General features: G+C 41.0%; 1 protein-coding gene across 1 annotated transcript in view; it reads left to right on the top strand.

The window, feature by feature from the left end:
- Positions 1 to 15,119, top strand: part of tnfrsf21 (tumor necrosis factor receptor superfamily, member 21) — a 75,748-nt gene that overhangs the window by 16,033 nt on the left and 44,596 nt on the right. The window contains exon 2 of the mRNA XM_006796202.2: positions 13,151 to 13,850. Within this exon, the coding sequence (XP_006796265.1) occupies positions 13,151 to 13,850 (700 nt within the window). The remainder of the gene's footprint in view (positions 1 to 13,150; positions 13,851 to 15,119) is intronic.

Here is a 15,119-nt window from a genome sequence, read left to right as displayed (position 1 = left end):
CCATTAGCTTACTCACCACTTCCCCAACATGCTGACTAACAGACGTTGTAGTAATTACCTTCATTGGCTTAAAAGCATAGATGCAGACAGAAAAGGGTCATGAGGTCAGTGTGCTCCCTGAACAGCTTTACCATGAGAGAAATAGAATACAATAAAATCCTTCCCTTTACCAGGAGATGTTCTGTTTTTTGTTTAAAGGTCCAAATGTTCTGTTTAAGCAGTGTTCTGCTTAACACACACTCCAGGGCCTGATCAACCTTGGCAGGGCCTCCTTGGATGAGGGTGTCTAGTGATAATGGCCGAAACACCCGATGAATCCAAGGTCCACTACTGACGATGTGTCCCAAACTGGTGAAGTGTCTGGGCTGCCTTTCCTCATAACAGCCATCCCTCAAGATTTTCTCCATTTAAAGCAATGCATTATCAGGGACTGTAACATCTGGTCCTTATTACTGAATCTCCACACCTTTAAGAATTGTTCAATGTTACCAAGCTCCCATAAATCACAAGGGCATATAATAGGTATTAAATAGGTATGAATTCAGTTGATGGTTAAGCAAGAAAGTATTCAGAGCACCTCACTTGTTCCACATTTTGCTATGTTACAGCCTTATTCCAAATTGTATTAAATTCATTTTCACTTCAAAATTCTACACACCCATAATGCTCATAATATCCAGTTAAAATTCTTGCAAATTTATTAAACATATCTGTGGCGGAGGTGTGGTCCCTAGTTCAGCTGCAGTGGACAAGTGGTGCAGTTAGCTTAACTGGGCGGTGCCTGGGAAGCAGGTGAGAACACAGCTGGTGGCGTTTGGACTGATGATGGTCTTTTTTCCCCTTTTTAGTGAGGCGGGAGACGAGAAAGGGGGTTGTTGGAAAAGCTGAGACCAGCGCTGACTAGACTGTGGGTTGTTGCATAAAGAACCCTAAATAAATGTGACATCTGTGAGCATGAACAGTGTGTGTGTGGAGTGAATTCTACAATATCAAACAAAAGCCATTTTCGGATCTCTACAGAGATGTTCAGGTTCAATCAGGTTCTGGGAAGAGGGTCATCTTCCCTTACATTCCTATAGAACTGGACGATTTTTTGCAATCACACTTGCTGCCCCCTTGTTGCCTTTAAAAAGACTACAAGTTTGAGGCACTTCTGTGTTGAATTTACTTTTAAGACCTGGAAGTCGCTACCATCTGCGGCTGTGTCAGGCTTATAGGGTCACAGACTACTTACCATATTCTATGAAATTCATGGGGAAACATGTATAAGGAGTATATGCTTTATAGTCCAGCATTTCGAGAAAGTACAGTCATCTCTTTTACATATAACAAGGATAATCAGTGAACATAAGTGGAGATATTCATGTTAAAAAAAACTAAATTAAGTAATAATATTTTCCTATTTAGTTTCATGCTGTATGATTTTATTTGTGAAGAAAAGCTAACGAGAACAGTAGGCAAACAAAATATGTGAGCTAGCTTAATGTTGAACAGCTAGCTTAATGGGATGAAAAGCGGTCCAAGTCAGGTGGTGTTGCTCATGATCCCTTACTGTACCTTAAAGGTGCACAGGGATATATACCGAATGGTAAATTTTTATTTTTTCTTCCAGCATAACAACATCAGCACCAAAGGTAGGGGAATGGGATAGAAAATTTCAGAATGCTCTTGATTAATACCATCACTTGTGGTAATCTCCAAATGCTTACTGTGTCAGTAATCAAATTCTATAAACAAACAGTAGGCGCTGTGGTGGGGAAATATTCATTGTGTTCTGTAACAAGCAGAATGTCCCCATTTACTGCTGCGTGTGTTTTCACTTTGAACACTGATGTGAGTGAATGCATTGACATGAGTGACGCAAGTGAGTTATGAGTAGCGCCTCGAGAACATGCTCTAATGTTTATGGATGAGGTTCTTGGAACGAATACAAAGAAGCAAAGGAGTGGTGTGGCAAAGGGCAACAGAGTCCTGAAAGAATGGAAAGCTTTATCCTTTTTAGCACTAATCATAGAAAGAGTTTGGCTTCCTTTGACTGTTTAATTGCAAGTAGTCTGTGGTAAGTTCCTTCACATATTCATATAAGTAATTTCCAATGACCAAAACATACATATGTGGTCCGTTTATACCCACCCATACCTACCACATTGGTATCACTCTGACCCCCTGCTTTCACTGAAAGATATAAATCTATGCTCACGGTTGACAAACATTCAAATGCGTCATCAGCTAAATTCTCCCCTCAGTGCATCACTTCAAACCCACCAGCCCTGTTAGCTCTGCACACACACATTCTGCTGTGGTGAACACCATTAAACACACATTTCTGCAAGCAGATCCACAGTTAGCCTGTTCTGTCTCCATCCTTGTCTGTGTTTGTCTCTGTCTCCCACTGTGTGTCAGCACTTTTGCTAATCCTGCTCCTCCCTGGCTTTTTTATTTCTGATGTGACACAATAGCAGCTAATCCTTCATAAAATCACTTAGTTGTCTTCTCCAGACTGCACTGATACACATACTTTGGGCTGCTCTCGTCTGATAGTTGCCCCAGCATCAGACCACATGATAGTTATTTTTTAAGCCATGTTCACTGTGTGAACTTTACTGCTCACTGTGTGAGAATAAAGTGCCAAACTGTGACATCAACACAGTCTCGTCAGTGTTCATACTGGTGCTTAAGGGCTCACTGGATCTATGTAGTCTTTTCCAGCACAATAGGTGTTACCACTCAGGTAAAACCTTCCTGGTACAAGAGTAGATGTATTCTAAACAGCAAGCTGGCAACCTGTTGGCTGTTAACCCCCTGAGATCTATTTCATCATCAGTAGTGACTCTAACAAATGCTAACTCTAATTCTTTGCTTTGGAAGAAACCAAAGAAGAAAAAGATATCAATAAAACAGTAGATTAAAATACATTATAATAAATTAAAATTTGTGCTGTCAATAGATTAAAAAATGACTAATTAATCTGACAATTTTCTGTAATTAATCACGATTAATCACAATTACTTGATCAATAGCCTGGCTGCAATTACACTTTTTCAACTTTATATTTAAGCTTGTAAGAGACATTTATGCAGTATAATGAAGTAAATGGAGAATAAACACAAAGATTGTATGCTTAAATTCAAAGAGAATTTGAATAGTTTTCTTCAATCCTTTAGCACAGGTTCTCTCCTGTAAAATGTAACTTTTTAAAAAACCTATATATTAATAGGTAAGTATACTCTAATACATAATATATATTAGTGCTTTCAAACAATTACAGTTTTTAATCAGATTCATCAGAGGGTTACGGTGGATTAATTTTGATTAATCACAATTAAATATCATTCATTTTAATCTATATTAATCACATTTCATTTTGCTTTAGCAAACAGACTCGGAAAAAAGGGGAAAATCTACGCACTTAACATATTTATTGAACATCTTGAACATTCATGTTAACAGAAAACTCTGTAAACATTTATCCACTCTCTCTGTCACTCTTGGGGAGGCACTTCAAGTCCTTGAAACGAGAAACCAAAGCTATGTAAAGCATGTGTTATCAATGATATTATTATGTCTGCAGTTTGTTGCAATCCACTTGGCATTGTGTCAGTCAATATGTCCGAGGTAGACTCACTGAGTTGCCAATGCTCTGTAAGTGGTTTAAACCACTCACGGAGCATTGAAAGAAGAAGAAAATTCCTTCTTGAACAATGTGCATAATACTTTATGTCGGTCGACTGTTCCATCATGTTATTTTTTTAATACTCAAATTTCCCATCAAGAGGGTCAATATGCGTTTATCATCTTCCAAATTGAGTTGATTGGTTCAGCTGCCCGTCACTACCAGATCAACTGCCCAATTGCACATGTGCAAAGGTAACTCTACTTGGACAAACTGCCCGAAATGCATTGACAGAAACATTTCAGGGATTGTGAGTCATTCTGCACTCCAGATGTGTTAATAGCATAAAATGTTTTGTATCACGTTGTTGCGTGATGACTGCTTAATCTGCGTTAAGGCATTAATTTTGACAGCACTGATTAAAATACAAAAACCAACAAATAAAAACAAAACAAAAAACAAACAAGATTTGACAGCAAGTAAAATCTATATTAAAGCGAGTAAGCTGGTTTAAACAAGTCAATTTTGAGTTGTGACTTAAATGAGGGAAGGGAATCTATATTTCTTAAGACTGAAGGAAGTGAGTTCCAGAGCTGAGGAGCAGAGCGACTGAAAACTCTGTTCCCCATAGTGATAAGGCGAGCAGAAGGAACAACAAGATGAGTGACGGATGAAGATGTGAGAGAGCGGGAAACAGTGGTGATATGAAGCAGATCATAGAGATAAGCAGGGGCAAGATTATGAATGCACTTAAACATGAGAACTAAGATTTTAAAGTTTATCCTAGCTTCTGTGGGCAACCAGTGAAGCTGTTGAAGAATTGGGGTAATATAGCCTCTTAGGGATGTACGAGTTTTGACCGGAGCTGCAGAATTCTGAAGAAGTTGAAGTTTATGGAGGGACGTGTTGGGGAGACCAAATAAGAGGGAGTTGCAATAATCGATCCAGGAAGTAATAAGACTATGGACAAGGATAGCAGCAGCATGGGGAATAAGGAGGGGATGAAGTCGGTTAATGTTACGTAAGTAAAAGTATGCAGTCCGGGTTACGTATTAATACGTACAGTGGGGCAAAAAAGTATTTAGTCAGCCACCGATTGTGCAAGTTCCCCCACTTAAAATGATGACAGAGGTCAGTAATTTGCACCAGAGGTACACTTCAACTGTGAGAGACAGAATGTGAAAAAAAAATCCATGAATTCACATGGTAGGATTTGTAAAGAATTTATTCGTAAATCAGGGTGGAAAATAAGTATTTGGTCAATAACAAAAATACAACTCAATACTTTGTAACATAACCTTTATTGGCAATAACAGAGGTCAAACGTTTACTATAGGTCTTTACCAGGTTTGCACACACAGTAGCTGGTATTTTGGCCCATTCCTCCATGCAGATCTTCTCAAGAGCAGTGATGTTTTGGGGCTGTCGCCGAGCAACACGGACTTTCAACTCCCGCCACAGATTTTCTATGGGGTTGAGGTCTGGAGACTGGCTAGGCCACTCCAGGACTTTCAAATGCTTCTTACGGAGCCACTCCTTTGTTGCCCGGGCGGTGTGTTTTGGATCATTGTCATGTTGGAAGACCCAGCCTCGTTTCATCTTCAAAGTTCTCACTGATGGAAGGAGGTTTTGGCTCAAAATCTCACGATACTTGGCCCCATTCATTCTGTCCTTAACACGGATCAGTCGTCCTGTCCCCTTGGCAGAAAAACAGCCCCATAGCATGATGTTTCCACCCCCATGCTTCACAGTAGGTATGGTGTTCTTGGGATGCAACTCAGTATTCTTCTTCCTCCAAACACGACGAGTTGAGTTTATACCAAAGAGTTCTACTTTGGTTTCATCTGACCACATGACATTCTCCCAATCCTCTGCTGTATCATCCATGTGCTCTCTGGCAAACTTCAGACGGGCCTGGACATGCACTGGCTTCAGCAGCGGAACACGTCTGGCACTGCGGGATTTGATTCCCTGCCGTTGTAGTGTGTTACTGATGGTGACCTTTGTTACTTTGGTCCCAGCTCTCTGCAGGTCATTCACCAGGTCCCCCCGTGTGGTTCTGGGATCTTTGCTCACCGTTCTCATGATCATTTTGACCCCACGGGATGAGATCTTGCGTGGAGCCCCAGATCGAGGGAGATTATCAGTGGTCTTGTATGTCTTGCATTTTCTGATGATTGCTCCCACAGTTGATTTTTTCACACCAAGCTGCTTGCCTATTGTAGATTCACTCTTCCCAGTCTGGTGCAGGTCTACAATTCTTTTCCTGGTGTCCTTCGAAAGCTCTTTGGTCTTGGCCATGGCGGAGTTTGGAGTCTGACTGGTTGAGGCTGTGGACAGGTGTCTTTTATACAGATGATGAGGTCAAACAGGTGCCATTCATACAGGTAACGAGTGGGGGACAGAAAAGCTTCTTACAGAAGACGTTACAGGTCTGTGAGAGCCAGGGATTTTCCTTGTTTGAGGTGACCAAATACTTATTTTCCACCCTGATTTACGAATAAATTCTTTACAAATCCTACCATGTGAATTCATGGATTTTTTTTTCACATTCTGTCTCTCACAGTTGAAGTGTACCTCTGGTGCAAATTACTGACCTCAGTCATCATTTTAAGTGGGGGAACTTGCACAATCGGTGGCTGACTAAATACTTTTTTGCCCCACTGTATATAAGACTGAAATGAGAGAGTACTGTCAAGTGTGACACCCAAACTCTTTATCTGCGGGGAAGGAAGGATGGAGGAATTTTCAATATTAATGGAGAAACTGTGAGATTTGGTTAAGATAGAGGCTGTGCCAATGAGTAAAACCTCTGTTTTATTATTGTTAAGTTTGAGAAAATTGGAAGAGAAACATGATCTAATCTCCATAAGACAGTTCGAGAGGGCGGTAGGTGGAAGGGATGAATTAGATTTGGAGGAAATATAGAGCTGGGTGTCATCAGCATAACAATGAAAATTGATATTATATTTTTGGAATACATGACCAAGAGGGAGCATGTAAATAATGAATAAAAGAGGCCCTAATACTGAACCCTGGGGCGCACCAGCAGAAACAGGATAGAAACTTGAAGAGTGTGATTTAAATTGGATAAACTGAGTGAGGTCTGAGAGACATGATGTGAACCAGGCAAGGGGGGTATGACTAATGCCAATGGATGCTTATCTTGTCAGGAGGATATTATGAGAAATGGTGTCAAATGCCGCACTAAGATCGAGAAGGATGAGAATGGTTAAAAGACCAGAATCAGCTGCCATCAGAAGGGCATTAGTAATCCTTAACAAAACTTCAGACGGGCCTGGACATGCACTGGCTTCAGCAGCGGAACACGTCTGGCACTGCGGGATTTGATTCCCTGCCGTTGTAGTGTGTTACTGATGGTGACCTTTGTTACTTTGGTCCCAGCTCTCTGCAGGTCATTCACCAGGTCCCCCCGTGTGGTTCTGGGATCTTTGCTCACCGTTCTCATGATCATTTTGACCCCACGGGATGAGATCTTGCGTGGAGCCCCAGATCGAGGGAGATTATCAGTGGTCTTGTATGTCTTGCATTTTCTGATGATTGCTCCCACAGTTGATTTTTTCACACCAAGCTGCTTGCCTATTGTAGATTCACTCTTCCCAGTCTGGTGCAGGTCTACAATTCTTTTCCTGGTGTCCTTCGAAAGCTCTTTGGTCTTGGCCATGGCGGAGTTTGGAGTCTGACTGGTTGAGGCTGTGGACAGGTGTCTTTTATACAGATGATGAGGTCAAACAGGTGCCATTCATACAGGTAACGAGTGGGGGACAGAAAAGCTTCTTACAGAAGACGTTACAGGTCTGTGAGAGCCAGGGATTTTCCTTGTTTGAGGTGACCAAATACTTATTTTCCACCCTGATTTACGAATAAATTCTTTACAAATCCTACCATGTGAATTCATGGATTTTTTTTTCACATTCTGTCTCTCACAGTTGAAGTGTACCTCTGGTGCAAATTACTGACCTCAGTCATCATTTTAAGTGGGGGAACTTGCACAATCGGTGGCTGACTAAATACTTTTTTGCCCCACTGTAAATAGAGAAATCATATTATACTTATTCATTCATTTATTAATACATTATAGTAAGTCTGTGAACATTCTCTGGTTTATCATTGCCTTTTTTGGTACTCAACATCCCTCACCAGACAGAAAAGACATGACCTTAATATGAGTCAGCTTACATGGATACACTCATACCTCCATCTGGTATCGCTAATATCACTAAGTCACTACACTGACTCATCATGCTCGTCACAACTTTAGTGTCAAATGGTGTGCATTCATTTCCACAGCTAAGAATTTAACTGATGTATCATGGGGAACTTTGTTCTTTTTTCTTCCCCAAGGCTTCCCTCTCACTGCTGCTGGGAACCTCAGCTCAGCGGGTTTATGGGAATAACCCACACATGTCTAGGGTTACACATTTACACAGGCCCAAGCTGAGTCATGCCAGAGTGATGTTATCAGAAAATGCTACAGACCATACATGGCTTTACCATTTTATACTTTTAAACAACCACTTGCAGTCTTTTACACTTATTTACTTCAAAACAACCAATCATAAGATTTTTAGGGAAGCTATAACATTAACCTCTTACTCATGTAAAGTCTAAGTAACATCACTGTAAAGCCAATTTGTTTCCCCAATCTGATCATGTTTATTTCTTTTATTGTAAATACAACAGCCTCCAAAAGCTATACTCCCTGTGACATCACATTTAGGAAAATTAGTAGTATTAACCCTGCAGATCTTTCATCTGCTATTTATGACCTTCCATTCATTCACAGCTTCTTATCCCCTGGTGAACTTGTTTCAGACTATAATGTCAACCTCCATAACCTTCTTAACATATTTGCTCCACTTAAACACCAAACTGTCTCATTTTCCCGTTCAGCACCATGGTTTACTCTTAACCTGCGCCATCTCAAAGCTAAAGGACACCAACTGGAACGTCTGTTCAAGAAAACCGGACTTACCCTACACAAAGAAATGTATAACGATCATATCTTGTTTTATAAGTACTGCATTGCTTCAGCCAAATCCGAATACTATTCTGGTTTATTCAGTTCTAGTGAAGGTAACTCCAGGTCTCTCTTTTCATTGTTTAGTAAAATTACAAAACCTCCTGGCTCATTCCCCTCTCATATGGACTCTGCTGACTTTTGCAACTCTATTATATATTTTTTTCACTCATAAAATCACTGATATCCACCAACACCATAACTCTGTGGGAGCTTCTAACTGTGAAGTAGACTTTCTGTTTTCCTCACTGTCTTACTGTCAGTCATTTTCAAGTTTTACTCTTCCCTCCATAGTTGATGTATCAAATCTTATTCAAAAATCTAAATCATCCACTTGTCAGTTTGACCCTCTTCCCACTGTGTTAGCTGAAGCTTGTCTTCCCTCATTGGCTCCTCTCATAACTAGTATTATCCACTCTTCCCTTAACACTGGAATTGTTCCTTCATCCTGCTTATTTCATTCCAATTCTCAAAAAGCCTGGTGCAGATCCCAATAATTTTGATAATCTTCGTCCTATATCAAACCTGCTCTTACAATCAGAACTGCTCCCAACAAACATAGATGTTTACATCTGCGCTGTAACTGCAATAAGTTAATTAACCGATTCACACTACAACCTGGTTTGCCTCTTATCTGTAGTTATTTTTATTTAATTTAATAACTGTACAGTACTCTCTGTTTATAGTGACCACTGTCCTTAATGTAAATATGTAAGAAAAAATGTGTATGTTTCTGTTCCGTGTCCTGTGTACTGTTTGTTTGTATATGTGTCTTTTTGGCTGGTGTTACAACCAAATTTCCCCTTGTGGGACAATTAAAGGATTATTCTATTCTATTCTATTCTATTCTATTCTATTCTATTCTAAACCTGCCCTTTATTTTAAAAATCCTTGAGAAAGTTGTTGCCTCCCAGCTTCACTCATACCTCAATGACCATAATCTCTACAAACAATTTCATCCTAGTTTCTGCCCCAATCATAGTACAGAAACGGCTTTGTTAAGGATTACTAATGCCCTTCTGATGGCAGCTGATTCTGGTCTTTTAACCATTCTCATCCTTCTCGATCTTAGTGCGGCATTTGACACCATTTCTCATAATATCCTCCTGACAAGATAAGCATCCATTGGCATTAGTCATACCCCCCTTGCCTGGTTCACATCATGTCTCTCAGACCTCACTCAGTTTATCCAATTTAAATCACACTCTTCAAGTTTCTATCCTGTTTCTGCTGGTGCGCCCCAGGGTTCAGTATTAGGGCCTCTTTTATTCATTATTTACATGCTCCCTCTTGGTCATGTATTCCAAAAATATAATATCAATTTTCATTGTTATGCTGATGACACCCAGCTCTATATTTCCTCCAAATCTAATTCATCCCTTCCACCTACCGCCCTCTCGAACTGTCTTATGGAGATTAGATCATGTTTCTCTTCCAATTTTCTCAAACTTAACAATAATAAAACAGAGGTTTTACTCATTGGCACAGCCTCTATCTTAACCAAATCTCACAGTTTCTCCATTAATATTGAAAATTCCTCCATCCTTCCTTCCCCGCAGATAAAGAGTTTGGGTGTCACACTTGACAGTACTCTCTCATTTCAGTCTTATATACAGTGGGGCAAAAAAGTATTTAGTCAGCCACCGATTGTGCAAGTTCCCCCACTTAAAATGATGACTGAGGTCAGTAATTTGCACCAGAGGTACACTTCAACTGTGAGAGACAGAATGTGAAAAAAAAATCCATGAATTCACATGGTAGGATTTGTAAAGAATTTATTCGTAAATCAGGGTGGAAAATAAGTATTTGGTCACCTCAAACAAGGAAAATCCCTGGCTCTCACAGACCTGTAACGTCTTCTGTAAGAAGCTTTTCTGTCCCCCACTCGTTACCTGTATGAATGGCACCTGTTTGACCTCATCATCTGTATAAAAGACACCTGTCCACAGCCTCAACCAGTCAGACTCCAAACTCCGCCATGGCCAAGACCAAAGAGCTTTCGAAGGACACCAGGAAAAGAATTGTAGACCTGCACCAGACTGGGAAGAGTGAATCTACAATAGGCAAGCAGCTTGGTGTGAAAAAATCAACTGTGGGAGCAATCATCAGAAAATGCAAGACATACAAGACCACTGATAATCTCCCTCGATCTGGGGCTCCACGCAAGATCTCATCCCGTGGGGTCAAAATGATCATGAGAACGGTGAGCAAAGATCCCAGAACCACACGGGGGGACCTGGTGAATGACCTGCAGAGAGCTGGGACCAAAGTAACAAAGGTCACCATCAGTAACACACTACAACGGCAGGGAATCAAATCCCGCAGTGCCAGACGTGTTCCGCTGCTGAAGCCAGTGCATGTCCAGGCCCGTCTGAAGTTTGCCAGAGAGCACATGGATGATACAGCAGAGGATTGGGAGAATGTCATGTGGTCAGATGAAACCAAAGTAGAACTTTTTGGTATAAACTCAACTCGTCGTGTTTGGAGGAAGAAGAATACTGAGTTGCATCCCAAGAACACCATACCTACTGTGAAGCATGGGGGTGGAAACATCATGCTATGGGGCTGTTTTTCTGCCAAGGGGACAGGACGACTGATCCGTGTTAAGGACAGAATGAATGGGGCCAAGTATCGTGAGATTTTGAGCCAAAACCTCCTTCCATCAGTGAGAACTTTGAAGATGAAACGAGGCTGGGTCTTCCAACATGACAATGATCCAAAACACACCGCCCGGGCAACAAAGGAGTGGCTCCGTAAGAAGCATTTGAAAGTCCTGGAGTGGCCTAGCCAGTCTCCAGACCTCAACCCCATAGAAAATCTGTGGCGGGAGTTGAAAGTCCGTGTTGCTCGGCGACAGCCCCAAAACATCACTGCTCTTGAGAAGATCTGCATGGAGGAATGGGCCAAAATACCAGCTACTGTGTGTGCAAACCTGGTAAAGACCTATAGTAAACGTTTGACCTCTGTTATTGCCAATAAAGGTTATGTTACAAAGTATTGAGTTGTATTTTTGTTATTGACCAAATACTTATTTTCCACCCTGATTTACGAATAAATTCTTTACAAATCCTACCATGTGAATTCATGGATTTTTTTTTCACATTCTGTCTCTCACAGTTGAAGTGTACCTCTGGTGCAAATTACTGACCTCTGTCATCATTTTAAGTGGGGGAACTTGCACAATCGGTGGCTGACTAAATACTTTTTTGCCCCACTGTAGTTCTAATTTGTGACTCTGTAAAAAACCTAATATTAAAGTACATGTAGTATTTTAGGCATAGGAGTTGTGTCATTGTTTGACTGAGAGGACCTGGACCTTCTGTGCTTCTCCCAAGTCTTGTTATCACGGGACAAGTAATCATTTTAACTGACACACATAAAAATGTATGTTTTTTTCTTCTAAATTTTTTTTGCTTAATTCCAAAGCAGGTTTAAGTTTAGGTTTTAGGGCTAGGGTTGGGACCATCACTGATGACAATTTAGACCTCAGATGGTTAACCTCTTACCATCCACAACGTCGCTGGCAACCTGTTGGTTTTGGTTTTGTTAGAGCCACATGCTCAAGAGGCAAATTTTCATAAACTACATGTTAGCTGTCATAAATTTTTGCATTGAAGTTTTCATATTAAATTGGAATGCTTCAGTCAGGGCAAAATTTTATAAAAAAGCCATGGACAGCATAAAAAATAGTAGATGGTAAAGGAAATAAGTACCATAACAGGATATTAGTTAAATGGACTGGTTCTTAAATAGCGCTTTTCTACTTTGTCTGAGCACTCAAAGCGCTTTATACAACTAATTCATTCACCCAATCACACAAACACTTCTTCTAAGCTCTTAAGTGCTAAGTAGCTTACATTTATACACATTCACACTCGGATGGATACAGCGGAGAGCAACATGGGGCGACCGTGGCTCAGGGGGTTGGGAAGCGCATCTGTAACCGGAAGGTTGCCGGCTCGATCCCCGGGCTCTCTGTCCTGGTTGTTGTGTCCTTGGGCAAGACACTTTACCCTACCGCCTACTGGTGTTCGCCAGAGGGGCCGATGGCGCAATATGGCTTCTGTCAGTCTGCCCCAGGTCAGCTGTGGCTACAACTGTAGCTTGCCCCCACCAGTGTGTGAATGTGAGAGTGAATGAATAGTGGCATTGTAAAGCGCTTTGGGTGCCTTGAAAAGAGCTATATAAATCCCGCTCCGCCACCTGAGCTACAGCCTTAATGTGGGTGGTTCTTGTAAAATTAAGTTACTTCATACTCCATCTTTCAGTGGACAGTACTGACAAAACCGCCTAATGTGTGACACTGACATTGTGGATCCCAGTCTTAAGAATTCAGATAGTGTTTGGTTTTTGCTTTAAACACTTACTGCAGTATAATGAATGCAGCATCATTCAGGGGTTGACAATCTGTCCTGATGCATAAATTTCTATACCAGAACATTTTTCAAAACATTTTTAGTCTTTCGCCTAATAGCTGCCTTCTCTTTTCCCCTCAGCTCTTATGTACAGTTGTGGTCGATATCTCAGCTCGGGTTTTGACAACATCCAGCACAGATGACCAGCCCATTCTTTCACAACGGCACTATCAGTACACCGACCAAGACACGGGCACCCAGCTGGTCTGTGATAAGTGCCCGGCTGGCACCTATGTCTCCATCCACTGCTCTCCAACATCTGTGAGGGAATGCAGCCCCTGTCCTAAAGGCACCTTCACACGGGGAGAGAATGGAGTTCAGCAATGCCATCGTTGCAGGAGTCCTTGCCCAGCTGGCTTTATTGAGAAAATGCCTTGCACAGCCACCCAGGATCGAATCTGCACATGCCCACCCAATACATTCCTGTCAGGGGATGGTGGTGCTGTGTGTAAGCCCCACTCTTTGTGCCCCCCAGGCAAGAGGGTGAAAAAGCAGGGCAGTGAGAAAAAGGACGTGGTCTGTAAGCAGTGCTCTGAGGGAACTTTTTCAGATGTGAAATCAAGTGCAACACAGTGCAGAAATCACACAGACTGCCAGGTTCAGGGGCTGGTGCTGCTCTCACCAGGGACTAGAGAGAAAGATAATATCTGTGGACCCCTTTCTACAGCTCCATCCTCTGCCTCCACAACCACTTTAGGTGGCTCAGGACAGGCTGTGCTTGTACAGGAACCCATTATTTCTTCAATCTTTCCAGCACCCCTGGCTGGACCTGCACAAAAAGGTGAGGGATGGGAATTCTGTTTAATAATCTTCTATTTGAATTTATATAGTTTTCAGCTTTAACTGTTTTTTTTTTTTAATGTTTCTTTACATTTATAAAAGTTGACCTAATAAAAGTTGCATTTTTCAAACATTTTCCATGTGAAAGATATGTTATGGGTTTCCTGCGAAATTTCAAAGGTGGCATTTATTGTCTCCTCCATTATTGCCTTGCCTAAAGGCCTCTTTTATGCTTGCTTACATTATCAACAGCAAACAATATTAGCTACCAATAGCTAAAAAAGTGCTAATCATAATAATAATAATCCTGTTAATAAAACAATAACAATAAACAGCTGGCTTGCAAGGTTCCACACACTAAATGTGACACAGTAAGCAAGGCAGAATTAGGCAGCAAGCAGCTACATTGAAAGGCTAGCAAGTTATTTGAGTTAGAAGGTAAGCTAACATTAACCGTCAGTCAGAATAAAAAGTCTCTTTTTGGGGGGGAAATTATTATAATAATAATAAAATAATAATAATAATAATTGCTATTAAAGTTAGAATTAGAGTTAGAATATTTGTACAGTACCTTAAAAAGCACACAAAGTGGTTTACAGGAGTTTCAATTCATTGAGGTACCTTCATTTGGGTTTCTTCTGGCTTAGGTAAGGTACTACTCGTTTCCTTACTAATGTAGTGGGAGCATGTAGGGTGCACATATAAATTAAAGCATAAAGTAAAAGTGCTTATTCTTCTTTATGAATTATTGCTTAGAAATTCCCAAAGGGAAGGACATCTGTAGGCATGGAAAAAAACTAGCTTTAGTTCCCTTTCCCAGTAATGGTACTGTTTGTGAAGATTAGGACTTATGGGAATTTCTCTCTTTTTTCCTCAGCAGACTTAGAAAGCAAGTAGAGTAACTGCAAGTAGAAAGCAAGAAATCTGCTCCCTTCTTTTTTTGTTTCTCCTCTATGTACAAGACCAGTTCTCAATATGTCTTAAACTGCTTCTACATCAGCTGTGATTCATTCAGTACGTCAGTCATTTCTCAGAACCAACCATCCAAAGTCAGTATACTCCTCCCCTGGGTCAGCCCTACCACATCTATAATACTGTCACTGCTGTTTGTGTTGGCATGGGATCGATGGCTTCACAGTCAGTTAATCTGACCTGATCTGTGCTCAGTAGTGGGGCCGTTACATACTTGCGGTTGTTCATTTTCACCTGTCTCTTATTGTCAGTAGAAGTAAAAGGCATTCTGGGAAGAAAAGGATTGGCAACTGAATTG

Source organism: Neolamprologus brichardi, chromosome 15 (assembly GCF_056152115.1).
Source record: "Neolamprologus brichardi isolate AB-2024 chromosome 15, ASM5615211v1, whole genome shotgun sequence".
Lineage (NCBI taxonomy): Eukaryota > Metazoa > Chordata > Actinopteri > Cichliformes > Cichlidae > Neolamprologus > Neolamprologus brichardi.
Note: the sequence above shows the minus strand (reverse complement) of the source record. Positions and strands in the feature narration are given on the sequence as shown.